The sequence below is a fragment of the Cucurbita moschata genome, unplaced genomic scaffold (genome assembly GCF_002738365.1).
Source record: "Cucurbita moschata cultivar Rifu unplaced genomic scaffold, Cmos_1.0 Cmo_Scf00001, whole genome shotgun sequence".
In the NCBI taxonomy this organism is placed as follows: Eukaryota; Viridiplantae; Streptophyta; class Magnoliopsida; order Cucurbitales; family Cucurbitaceae; genus Cucurbita; species Cucurbita moschata.
Genome location: NW_019268517.1, coordinates 6,630,849 through 6,644,674, shown reverse-complemented (window position 1 = coordinate 6,644,674; position 13,826 = coordinate 6,630,849). Strand labels below are relative to the sequence as shown.

Sequence of the window (13,826 nt, the reverse complement as noted above, 5' to 3'; positions counted from 1 at the left end):
TTATAGTACGCTCCAACACTAGCTTTGAATTTCGTCACTTCTTCCGTCCTTTACATCTTTTGTGGAGAGATATCTTGTCACAATCGTAATTTTCTTGGCAATTTATCGTGTGGCTGTACCTACGAACAGGCAAGACTCAAGTTTTTGACCCTATTTTGAAAATAAGGTTTTAAAATACAGTGGCAGAGAAATTTTCTAAAACGAGTTTGAAAGTACGAACGAAAGATGATTTGAAAGTAACGTTATATAACTATAAGCAAAATACAACAACACGACTTAAATAACATACAACTTTTTGAGTAGGAAGAATTTGACAACTAGTCACATCCCCCTAACTTTTTCATTCAATTCAGTCATTCAATCTTTCGGGAATGGGAAACAATATTTCTTCCTCTATCAAGATCAATTGGTTGGCTTCTTGATTTAGGTGTTGATTTTTTCGTCAACCAGTCTCAATGCATGAAGAAACTAACGAACGATTAAGAAAAGCAAATTGAAGTTGAAGAATGCAAGATAATATTACAATTTACCATCTTATGTACATCACCTTGTATGTATCACCCCAAAATATTGTATATTATCACTTTGTACACACTAAGTGATACTTACAAAGTGATAGGTGATACATACAAGGTGATATATATACAATTTTGTGACGAAGAGATCATTGATTATAAGAAAGCATCTACTAAATACACGATCATACGATCACAGTTTGTAGTCCTATTAAACACAAAATCCAATTTTACGACTAATAAAATAAGTAATGTTTAAGATTTTTTAGTACTTCAAACACCTATCGGACACTTTCAAAGCTCTAGAATACTTCATAATCCCATCTCCGTCAAGCTCAAACTCTCTACCTGTCAACTTGTCAACTGAAATGGTGAATTCTCTCTTATCTCTATTACTCTGCAACTCAAGGTTTGTGTCCTGACATGTGGTGTGGTGATGTTTGTGAATTTTAGGCAAAGGTCTCAAGAGAGAACAAAGTGTTGGTGAGTGTGTATACAGAGAGGCAGGAACCAAGAGTAGCAGTAAATCGATTCCAACGTGATGATGGTGTGAACAAAACAGTGAGGAATCAGTGGAAGAAAGAAATAGCTAATAAAGGATACAATAGGAGAACTGAACTTCTTAAGTACTCTCAACGCCTGCGAAAATCTGCACAATCACCTGCATCTCCATATCTTCCAACTCCGGAGCCGATTTCTGTGACGAACAAGCAACCGATCCAAAGAAACGTGGCGATTAATCCTGTATGTATGCTCTTCCTTATTTTTAGAACTCAAGAATTCCCGTTCAAGCAACCTAGTGGCATATTGTAGGAACAACGATCCTCCACAGTGACATGATACTGCCCACTTTGAGTATAAGCTCTCGGGGGTTTTACTTTTGGTTTTTTCAAAAGATCTCAAACCAATGAAGATAATATCCCTTACTTATATACCATGATATTTCCCTTTATTAGCTAATGCGAGACTCAAACAATCTTAACTAATCCCCCCACGAACAAAGTACACCATTGAGCCTCACCTAACGACTCCTTTTCTTTGGAGCCCTTGAACAAAGTACAACATTGAGTCTCCCCTTAAACAGTTATCTATCTATCCAACACACTATTCTAGACGACTTCTCTTCACTAGAGCACATTGTTAGTCCAATAAAACTCTACCATGAATCTTCACCATGACTGCACTTTCGAGACTCGCAACTTCTTTGTTTGACACCTGAGTCACTGTGACTACACCTACAAGATTCAGAGCTTGTTTGTTCAACATTTGAGGATTCTAGTGACATAACTAAGTTAGGGTATAGCTCTAATACCACTTATAGGAACATCTACCCTTCACAATGACATAATAGAGAATCTATACAAATAGAGAGAGTGTCCCTTAATTATATACCCATGATCTTCCCCTTAATTAGCCAATGCGAGACTCCAACAATCCCAACAATCCTCAACACACACAACAATAATCTAACCCACCTAGTGAGAAAGTATGATAATCAATTTAGTTTTCTTCAACAATAATGTTACCCAACTGTACACCAAATTCATCTGAACAACTCAAATTTGAATAGACATATTGCAGTAATATTTGTTCAAGTGGTCAAGTTTTGGATGTGTAAGTATCTCCATGGTCATTCGACCATAATTTTAAGTCAGAAACATGACAACTTGAAATAGTTACCAGTGTTGTAATACTGTAGATGAGGAGATGATATCAAACCCAATCATTTCTCCTGTATATAACTTGTTTTGGAAGGATATAGCCTGGTATCTATACCATGTTTGTGACGAAGAATTAAAGTTTTCCTTTTTTGATAGCTCGTCAATCTTCGTGCAAAGCCCAAGGGTGCCAGATTTACCTCTTGCTTCGGCAACCTGATTCAAAGGTCTCACAAGGCTTTGACGAGTTTTCAGGCAAAAAACAAGAGACAAAAGCAGAACCAAAGCAGCGGATCTACCAAGAATGCTAAGATAATAAAAGAATTAGAAGGATAAGACTATTGAAATTTACATGCACTTAGTGTATGCCTTGGAATAATCCACTATTCGCTATTTTATAAGAACCATAAACATAAACACAAACTCTATCATCATTCTTAAAAACTACTAGTTCTCCTACAAAATTGTACAGGTGAACATGTAATTTGACAACAAAACAATGACTCTTTTATATAAATGATGACTCATTTGTTTAAACCTTAATGTTTGAAACTTCCCGGCATAGGCAATTGATAATACAATACCATGAGAAAGATGATGATGAATCAGTGGTGTCTTTGTTGTCGAGTATACTCCCAGAGTGCAATGGCACCGCTAACATGAACATTTAGAGATCTGACAACTCCTAATTGAGGAATCTCAACACATGCATCAAGTATATGGATTATGTCAACGGGTATACCTTCCTTTTCACGTCCAAGGACCAATACCTACCAGGGTGATTGAGGAATTATAAGCGTAACTATTAAAGAATAAAGCATTCATAGCAGCATTATAAATATGCATCACTTGTCCTAGTTCATTGCAGCATTATAAATATGTACCTAGTGTCTTCAACTTCACAAAAATGAAATAAACAATTTGTTCGAAGTTCTAGATTTTATGATTTATATTAGTTGTCAATCTTTTTAGTCTTCATTGGCTGTTTTTTTCTTTCCTTATGTTGTAGTGATCTTCCTCCTATAATAACATCTGGGTTGCACATATTTACATAAATATCACTATTCTCTATCAAATTCAAGATGGTATCAGAGCATAGGTAAATCCTAGTCGTTTCTATAACAAAACTATTGAGGTTGACAAACATTTTATTAAAGAAAAGATTGATGTTGATGCAATATGTATTCCTTATCTTCCAACAACCGAGCAAACTACTGATGTACTAAGGAGCTTCCAAAGAAGCAATTCAATAAATTGATTGACAAAGTTGGTTATGGAACCCATCTTTAAACCAGGTTGAGGGGGAGTGTTCGAATTTCTAATCTTATAATTGTGTAAATATTAGTTATCTATATTTAGTCTGTATTCTTTCTTTATGGCGTAGTTGTCTATCTCCTATATAAGAAGACCTAGGTTGCACATAATTGAATACATCACCATTATTCTATCAAATTCAAGACAATTAGTTTTTTCATCTTCAGAAACATGATGCATATCCAATTGTGAGATCCCACATCGATTGTGGAGGAGAACGGAGTATCCTTTATAAAGGTGTGGAAACCTCTCCCTAACAGACGCGTTTTAAAAACTTTAAGGGGAAGCCCAAAAGGGAAAGCTTAGATAGGATAATATCTGTTAGTGATGGGCTTAGACTGTTACAAATGGTATCAGAGCCAGACAACGGGCGATGTGCCAGCAAGAAGGCTGAGCCCCGAAGGGGGTGACACGAGGTAGTGTACTAGCAAGGACACTAGGCTCCAAAGGAGAGTGGATTGGGGGGGGAGGTCCCACATCGATTGGAGAAGGGAACGAATGCTAGCAAGGACGTTGAGCCCCGAAGGGGGATGGATTGTGAGATCCCACATCAGTTGGGGAGGAGAACGAAGCATCTTTTAAAGGTGTGGAAACCTCTTCCTAGTAGACGCGTTTTAAAAACCTTGAGGGGAAGCCTAAAAGGAAAAGCCCGAAGAGGACAATATCTACTAGCGGTGGGCTTAAGCTGTTACATCCATCCTCTTCTTCATATTCTTCATATTGTATTTAGCATGTGAACTTTTTACTGAAAGAACATTCAAATATGTAAAACCATCGGCTTTAATTAAATAAGATATAGTTGAATATATATCCTTGCTATGTCCATGTTCTAATTTTCTAAATAAATACACTTCAGGAACACGTTCATACTTAACTGGGATTTGGGAATTGATAAAGATTATTATAGGAAATTTTTTTTTATATAATTCTTTATCCTTTTTCTCGCTCAATTTTATCCAAGACGATAATTTTGAAAGAGTCCTAGTTCTACCTTAATTGATCTCAAACACATGCTAAATAAATCGAACCAGCCACGCAGAATGGTGGTTTCTCACTCTTTCTTGATTCTTTTTTTTTTTTTTCCGACCCAATCACTTTTCAACTGAAAAATCAGGGAAAAAAATAATAAGAACTCGGGAAGAATTTTCTCTTACTGTCTTTTTGGGAAATTCAAATTGGTCAAGAGGAACACTGTTAGCTGTTTGTTCCAAACCCAAAATGGAGAAGCCTTCCCGTTTCTTTTTCTCCAGGAAAAGTTTCATGCTGTTCACTGGCACTTCAACAATCGGGACCCACTTCTCTGCTGTAACACTGAAAGAGACAAAACAGAAATATAAATTTCTAACACATTTAAAATAAATGTTTTCTTACAAAAATCTAAAGTTTCTTTGGATTTTAAGAGTTCAAGTAATTTCAATAAATAAAATTATTCTTTTATAAGTACTTGACTTAGTTTGAAGGATACAATCATTAACATTCTGTCAATAATACCTTAACGAGAGAAAACAGTCAGTAGATTATTCAAATTCTTGAATTCAGCACGTAACTCTTAATGCAATATTAGATAGAAAAGATCCTATTTTTAACCGTAGCTCAATAAACCGACATAAACAAACTCAATTCGGCAATTTGCTACTGAACCTGATGAGTTGGAATTGTTTGTCACTTAGTACATTTAAATCTGCAATAGCCAATCCTGAAGCCGTAAAAACCTGTTGAAAACAGAGATTAGTGTAAAAAGAAAACTGAACTGACTAGAATATAAGATATAAAAAGCTTCATCCCAAGGCTTGATAAAGTTATGCAAGCATCAACAACACACCTCACAAGTCCTAGCCAGACCAGCTAGATTTGGAATGCGATCAAGCAGAGATGCTACAAGGATAAGGCTCTGTCGATTTGTTCTTAAATCTTCCAATGACAAACTTCTGGAATGCAACAGCTGGTTAAGAAGCTGATCCTCCCCCTCCATTTCTACATTTAAGAACTAACAAACTAATTAACATATGATAAAGTTTGATTGATCATATTCAGGCTGGATTTTCCTAAAAAGATAGATTTAATTGATCATAAAGGAAAAGAATTAAACTTAGAACGTCATATAAAGAATTTTCATGAGGGATTCAATGCTCTTCCCAATTAGAGGAAAAAAGTTAATGAAACAAGATAGTAAATGAGAAATTAGAGAGTAAATGAGAAAATTTCTTCAAACCAAAAAGTTGCAAGGTTACGAGAGTCATTAAGAAAAACAAAATTTTGCATTAATTAAAGGATAAACTACAATAAGAGCTACCACAGCTTACGATGGAAAAATAACCCAACCAGAGGCTTGAAAATACAAAAACAACTAAGTTTCCAAACGAAAGACCATTAGATAACAAAACAATAAAACCGTGATGCTAAAATAATGACCAACCCATTACGATCATGAGTCCTAGGATGATGCTATTAACATAGGAAGTGTGGACAAGAACATGGACAAGACACAACATGGATAAAGAGACATAATTTTCTAAGAGATCATTACTGAATTCAGCAGGCATAATTAATATGATCTAAAGAAATAAAACGAAATTGGACACTCCAAATCATCTGTCCAATGTGTCCAAAGCATGTAAATATCAATGTCTCTTAGTTTAGGAGCAACTTTTGGAAGGCCTAAGCTGTTGAGAAATTCAGTACTTTCCCCCATCCTCCCTTGCTCAACCCAATGATTTATTTTCTCTCGTTGATGCATAATATAATACACTATACATTCAAGATTAAGAGATGAAGAGTATTAAAGTGTTGGTACAATTAAATTACCATAACCCATCTGTTTAGGCTGTTGGGTTGATGTAGAAAAAGATTTACGAGAAACCAAAATGGCTGCATTTGGAACATCAAGAAGACTTTAAGAAAATTCCCTCACACATCTGATTCTACGTTGTTACATGTGGGTGTTAAGAGGAACCTCAAATTCTGAGTAGTCACTTTGGTAAAATTACTGCCACCAGGGAGGACGTTAAAGAACCAAGGATTTGTTCTTTGGTTTGTCAACAAATGGAGAAAGTTTGAACATTCCACAAAGAACACATGCGCTCTTTTGCAAACTATTTTCGTGAACAAGTTTGTGTATTTGGTGGAATTCTAGCAGTATCACAAGCAGCTGATTCAGAACTTGCATTTCAATGAATTTTTCTTTTCCATGATGATAAGCAGTGACTAGCTGGGTTTTCTTTATTGGCAGTTTGTTGAATCTAGACAGAAATTTTAAGTCGGAGTATTTTGCAATCATCGACTAAAGAAGGCTTTTATTCAGGCAGTTTATTTGTCTCATCTATCTTAATTTTCTGTCTTTTTAAAACTCGAGGACAAGCTTTTTTGGGAGGGATAGAACTGGTATACTAGAAGTAGGTTGATCTTGCATAATTAGGGTACTTCCTTGATTAATACTCTTTTAACTATCCTTTTATAATAATGATCTATTAGTTTTGGAAGGAGGGACCAGTTTCTGTCGTTTCAAATAAGAATTTTTTTAAAAAAAGGTGCATAGATATAATGGTTTTCTTTAATTTCAGATCATACAATGTTTCTAGGAGACTAGTCAGTAAACAAGTAGAAACATAAAAATAATAAATCGTACCATTAAGGAACTTGTAAGAGTCTTTGCTGCCCAAGTAGGAGGAACTAGTATCAGTGCCTTTCTTCTCATGTTTTGAGAGAGTGATTTTTTTCTGAAAATCCAAAGAAGTTGCTACAGGCAGTTCGGAAGTAAAATTCTCTTTATTTATGTCAGATGATATGTCCATGTGGTTGTAATCTTCAGCAGTTTTGAAGCTCTCATTTTTAATAGCTGCCAAATCATTTGCCATTGAACACCGGAGATCTTCTCGGACATCCTGAAACATCTGAGGTAAGGTACACATGTAGGGTCTAAAGAGACATCAACAGACAAATATGAAAACTACTTACATTTAGGAAGTTAAGAACTCGCTCCAAGAGAGATGTTGGGACACACTCGAACTCATGATCCTTCCATAAAAGGCATGATAAAATTAATTACTTTGAAATGGGGGCTAATACAATTCAGTAAAAATTGCACAATGATAGTAAAATTGGTCAATTTTCAGCATGCGGCTGACCTTAACTCTGCTAGAGAAGATTCCAGATGGCGTGACAGATAGTGCAGGATTATAGGCATGAATATATCCTTCCATTGATGCCCGTAATCTGAACGATAAATGTATCGAACTGTAAGTTCGAAAACTAACATGAAAACTAAGATTTAACGCGTAACTTTAACCTGGAGCATGTCATATCTTTATAGGATTAAAAAAGAGAATTTAAGACATACCAGTTTTAACTAAACAGCCAAAAAAAAAAGAGGATATTGTATTTCTTCTTTACTTAAAATCAAATACAATGTTTTCTTATATAGAAGAAGAACATCTCCTGATAAGAAAAGAATATAAAAGGTATGCTTCCATATATTTAGAAATATGACAAAGGTATACGCACACAATCTAGTAACAGAGCATTAAATTTAATCGTACCGAACACAGTCAGGATTTTTCTCAAGGTATGATCTCAAATCTTCGAAACATCTTTTCTCTAAAGGCATATTCGCAGTGGGTGCGTTTTCCACTGCTGGAAAAAATCTACAAAGAACATGGTATACCAGTAACTGCAAGAGAACAAAAAGACATTGTATAAAATGCAGGGTTACTCGGATGAAACGAGGTTATATGCTCCAGAAAAACCAACCTGAGTAAAACCTCGTAAACTGTGGTGATGGGAGGTCAATTGTGGAACAAGAGGAGGAAGCAACTGATCCAAATGGCTGGACTGAACTGCTTCAGTTGCATGGAGGATTACATTTGTAGCTATAAATACATAAGAAGAGAGTACCTGCATTTCAATTCTGACATAAATTTACGAGAAATTTTTCATTTTCATTTACTGACTTGATATAAAAAAAAAAAAAAAAGAATCAAAGTCAGATGAATTTTGATTTGGTAAAGCTTATATATAGCAATTTTGATATAAGATTAAATTTACCATAACCCACAAACTTAAGATTGTGGATTGATTAGTGATTAGCATGGTATCAAAGTGGAAGGTGTTGAAGAAATTACCTTGATTTAAAGAATATTTATGTAATCCCATTAAATAATCGAAGTAGTTACCCTCCCTAATTTAGATATATTATTACTAGGACCTACGGATTTATTTAGATTAGGTTTATTGTTATCTAGTATCTAGGAATTTAGTTAACTTTTCTCGATTATAAAAGACACATGTACCTCTTTGAAATTTAATATGAAAAGAATGCAAGATAATTTAGACTTTTGGCCCCTGCAATGTCATTTTCTCCCCAATTAATATTGATTTTCATTTGTTAGATCTTATACAAATGTCTAAGATCGAGGAAAAATGTTGAAGTATTGATACAATATTAAATTTATCATAACCCATCAGCTTAAGTTTTTGGGTTGATTAGTGATTTTACACTAAGTTATCAATTTTTTTCACTGTGCAGAGCCCAGCCATTGCTGAATTTTTACCTGAGGCCTCATAGTATAATCTTGTAATATAGGAACCAATTGCTCCTTAACCTGTGGTTGAGTGAATGTTTAAAAATGTTAGACGATATATGTCACAATAAGAGAATAAAGGTAAGAAGAATGGTCCAAAAAAAAAAGTTAACTTTACCCACTAGAAAACTTCTTGAAATAATCAACTAACATATAAGAAATAAATTATGTTACCAATGTTGGAAACTTCAAGTAAATGCTGATTGCAAATGTTTCCAAGTATTGACGAACTGAAGGTAGGTTATTTCTCTGTAAATAAAGACATGAAGGAAATGATAAGCATTCAATACAAAAAATGATGAACAGAGTTTTAGCCAGGTAAATTCGAGAAGAAACATGTTTTTCCATAATTTCTGATGGTACAATGACAATAAAATATGCTTATGAAATTATGATAAGATAATCAATAGGCAATGGTAATAAAACTGAAAGAGGAGAGAGAAAGGAAAGGAAAGAAAATATGAGAAACACAGCTGTTGATAAAATAACCTTCTTCGCACTCAAAACAAATGGTTTTAAGAAAAGCAATCAAACTGAATCTTGTTATTCAACTTCTATAAGGCAGAAATCATGTAAATCACTATCTTCGCTGTGAAGACGAAATAGGTTTCTCACACAACCCATTGTTAATTAACCATATCAAAAAGAATGAAAGTAACAACCGGTAGAAAAAAGACCGTATTGTATTTAATTGAAGAGATTTCTCTTTTTACTTTTGTTTTTAACTTCTCTTTAATTAATAAAAAGAAACAAAAATATTCAAACGATACAAACTCTAGCCGAGTGAGAAAGAACGAAATGAAGGAACAGAAAATGGAAAACAAGGAAGGAATCCACAAAGGGAATATCATTCCAATTAACACAAGATTACCAAGTTTAAATACTGCTTTTCCTATTTTCCCTTTTATTAGCTAAAAGAGAACGTATATGCAGGTGAAATTGCTATAAAATTAATAGCACTACGGAGAAGCAAGCGAGCCAAAGGATGATATCATTAGACAGTGGCTCAAATGAAGATCTATCGCAATATCATGCGGTTAAAAGGAATCTATACTGGCACCTGAAAATTACGAACTCAACAACTGACTCGCATGATTTATTTTATTAAAACCTAGGCAGCGCCTCGAAATTCAATAAATCAATGGCAACCAAAGCAGTGAATAATTGGAGTGTTGAAGTAGATCCAAGATTTACTTACAGAGAGGGAGACATGCAAGCTATTAGTAACTTGCTGAACTATATCTTGGCAGACAAACGCGGACAGAATACATATCATTTGCCAAGCACGTACTTTGCGTCTGTGGATCTGGTAAACAGGTCCAGATCAAAATCAATAAACCAGACAGGTGCTACAATATTCATAATCTTTCTATCAGTATTTCATAATAAATGGAAGCTCCACTATCAATGATCAGGCTTTACAACTTTCCTCCGTTATAAGAAAAGATGGATGCTGAAATATTCCCCAAAGATGGGTACTTAAACAATCACAAAAACAGGTGCTGAACTGTTTCATAATAAATGGAAAGGCTTTACATCTTTTCTCCGTTATAATTGCATCGAATCCCGTGTTTCATGATCCGATTAAACATATTGAAGTGAATTGTCATTTCATTTGTGACAAATACAACAAGGGTTGGTGTCCTCATGATATGTGAAGACTGAAGAAAATTGGGAGATATTTGTCACAAAGACTTAAATGAAACAATAATAACTTGTCTTTGCAACAAGCTGGGCATGGTTGACATATTTGCTCTATAAATTACAAGGAATTGTGGGCAAATAATCTTGAAACTACCAGCAGCTAACTAAATCATTGACAAGACATCATCTTCTGTTAACAGACCCTACTCTTGAAGACGGATGATTGAAGTGAAACACACCCTTCTTTAACCAAACCACGTATACATAACTAATAAAAACAGCTTAACATTGATGAATTCTGGTTTGGAGGAAGCAAGAACCAAAGGAGTTTGAGCTAAAACAGAAACATCTTTCAACTTTTTCTCATATTTCGATGAGAGAGACCCTCAACATTTCACAGAAGATACACCAACTTTACTTGTCCTTATCAAAAAATACGCAGAAGCTTACTTTCACAAGGGGAGGCCAAATGACACAATAAAATAGGCGAGGAAGATAACAAGACTCAGCCAAACGAGACGTCTCATTCTCATTTCTATCATGTTTAAAATACGACGAACGAATTGGAAGATGAAGAAGCTCGACCAAAGAACATTCAAACCAACAAAGATGAGATTCAAATAGAGGAAACAATCTCTTAAAATCAAAATTCTCGATAAAAAACTTGCTATCTTTGAAACAAATACAATAAAAAACGTTATTATTACAACTCCCTGATTCCATGATATTTAAACAAGAAGCAGACACTAACATTAAATGAGCAGGAAGGTTAACTCCGACAACGAAATGAGGCTAGAACTGAGAAGAGAGGAGGAGAGAGCATGGGGAGGCTGTGTACTTCCTCTGTATAGTTATTTTTGTTGTAATTGTATATTCTTTAGTATAGGGTTTTCTAGTGTGCTTAAATATATTTGACTCTCTAATCTAAAATATGTGGAGTATTTTCTCAATACTTATTGACGTTAGTATCAAAATATATGTGAAAACTGGAGAGCAATTAGAAGATATCTTCGCAAAAGCACTAAATGGAATACGAAAAGATTATCACTCTAACAAGTTGGGCATGATTAACATACATGTTCGAACTTGTGGGGGAGTGTTATAGTTGTCATATTAGTATAGTTACGTTTTCTGTAAATATAGTAATTGTTTTTGTCCTCTAGTGTCTTTTTATTTTCTCCATATTTAGGTTAACCTACTACACTTGTATATATACCTCCTGTGAATGGAATAGAGTATTCTCTTACTCTTAAACGTTTAGCACTTACCCCTCCTAATCTTACATTTACTCCATAATTTAAATCAATACTCACCGCACTGTGCTTCTTATACAATTCCTTCGCAAGGTCATTGCTGTTTACCTGTACCAATACATGATGCAATCAACATTCAACGCAGTTCCAAATCGACAGGAGAATTAACTTTTGTTAAAGAATAAAAAACATCCATATAAAAGAAGCTATAAGATAGAAACACATGCTCACTCCTTGACGATACTCTCCATGCTACAAGAGCATTTAACCAACCCCCATTTTCCAATAGTGTCATATTTTATATATATATATATATATATATATATATATATATATCGGCGCTGTTACTTTGAAGAAATTAGAGTGCTCAAAGCAAGGCTACGCTCTGTATACATTAGCATGGGATAACATCATAGGATTTCGATCCTATTCTGTTGGCCTTCGGGATCGGAGTAATGATTAACAGGGACAATCGGGGGCATTCATATTTCATAGTCAGAGGTGAAATTCTTGGATTTATGAAAGATGAACAACTGTGAAAGCATTTTCCAAGGATGTTTTCATTAATCAAGAACAAAAGTTGGAGGCTCGAAGACGATCAGATACCGTCCTAGTCTCAACCATAAACGATGCCGACCAGGGATTGGCGGATGTTGCTTTAAGGACTCCGCTAGCACCTTATGAGAAATCAAAGTCTTTGGGTTCCGGGGGGAGTATGGTCGCAAGGCTGAAACTTAAAGGAATTGACGGAAGGGCACCACCAGAAGTGGAGCCTGCAGCTTAATTTGACTTAACACAGGGAAACTTACCAGGTCCAGACATAGTATGGATTGACAGACTAAGAGCTCCTTGATTCTATGGGTGGTGGTGAAGTGCACTTGTAATAGGCAATATTAAAGAAAGAAACATTGATATATTTACCAAATGGTTGTGGAGGTTTACCTGCACTCAAGGTTAACCATTTGGTAAATATATCAATGTTTCTTTCTTTAATATTGCCTATTACAAGTGCACTTGGAATCTGGGAAAGGATACATAGCCTCATTTGGTAAATATAACCATTTTGTAACATGAAGAAGATTTCCCTAAACTTGTCTAACATAGGAGTAATCAACCTATCATGCTATTGTCAGCTTTTCAAATCTAGTATTTTGGATCTGACCTAATGTGTAGCTGTATATATCATACTTGACTGCATTTGGTTTTAGCTAACGAGAGTGTAATTCTTCCTTTCTTCTTCCTACTACCAGTAAACTGCGTGCCTATGTATCCAATAAAATAAGACAATTATTTTTAAACAACCCTAACAAAGACTTAAGGCAAGTATAAATCATCTTCTAAATCAAATGAAGTTGTCATAAAAATGATGATTCTAAATAAGAAAATTTAAATGACTCTAAGCTTTATTATTATTACACGTCTCTTAAGTAGTTACAAAAATAAATTAATATATTCACAACGCATAATCTAGAGTCACAAAATCCATACCACAGAATCAAGGAGTTCAAGCAGAAACAACTTTCCAGATTCAACAGAATCAGAGCGACTCCCATGGTCATTAGACAATCCCACAATACCAGCCAAGTCAGCTAGTTTATGAAACAGAACAGCAACTGATACACGTGCATACAATTCTGTATTGATAAACACCTAATCGACCAGATAAAATTACAATGGAGTCAAAGAGAAGGAAGGAAATAACAAATCACAACTTCAATATATGATGCTAAGCTAGCATTGAGGTCTTATTATCTAAACTCAATTGCACAGGTTTCCTTTTAATTATGAGTATTTTTTTTTAACGAGAAACGAAACTTTCATTGAATAAATGAAAAGAGACAAATTCTCTAGAGATACTAACACCAC

General features: G+C 34.7%; 1 protein-coding gene across 5 annotated transcripts in view; it reads right to left on the bottom strand.

Annotated features, from left to right (window-relative positions):
* Positions 1–2,247: 2,247 nt before the first annotated feature.
* The window catches only part of LOC111441850, a 45,523-nt gene continuing 33,944 nt past the window's right edge, over positions 2,248–13,826 (bottom strand). For 2 of the 5 annotated variants that reach the window (XM_023079010.1, XM_023079043.1), the window contains exons 22-35: positions 13,449–13,610; positions 12,021–12,068; positions 10,262–10,369; positions 9,238–9,312; positions 9,034–9,084; positions 8,234–8,377; positions 8,023–8,153; positions 7,612–7,699; positions 7,442–7,501; positions 7,113–7,368; positions 5,310–5,461; positions 5,129–5,199; positions 4,642–4,798; positions 2,485–2,943 (exon numbers count right to left, since the gene is read on the bottom strand). In XM_023079010.1, coding sequence (XP_022934778.1) covers positions 2,779–2,943; positions 4,642–4,798; positions 5,129–5,199; positions 5,310–5,461; positions 7,113–7,368; positions 7,442–7,501; positions 7,612–7,699; positions 8,023–8,153; positions 8,234–8,377; positions 9,034–9,084; positions 9,238–9,312; positions 10,262–10,369; positions 12,021–12,068; positions 13,449–13,610 — 1,668 coding nt within the window. In that variant the 3' untranslated portion in view covers positions 2,485–2,778. Of the gene's footprint in view, positions 2,412–2,484; positions 2,944–4,641; positions 4,799–5,128; positions 5,200–5,309; positions 5,462–7,112; positions 7,369–7,441; positions 7,502–7,611; positions 7,700–8,022; positions 8,154–8,233; positions 8,378–9,033; positions 9,085–9,237; positions 9,313–10,261; positions 10,370–12,020; positions 12,069–13,448; positions 13,611–13,826 lie in introns of those variants that run through there. The other 3 variants (XM_023079025.1, XM_023079019.1, XM_023079034.1) reach the window with 3 other exon arrangements.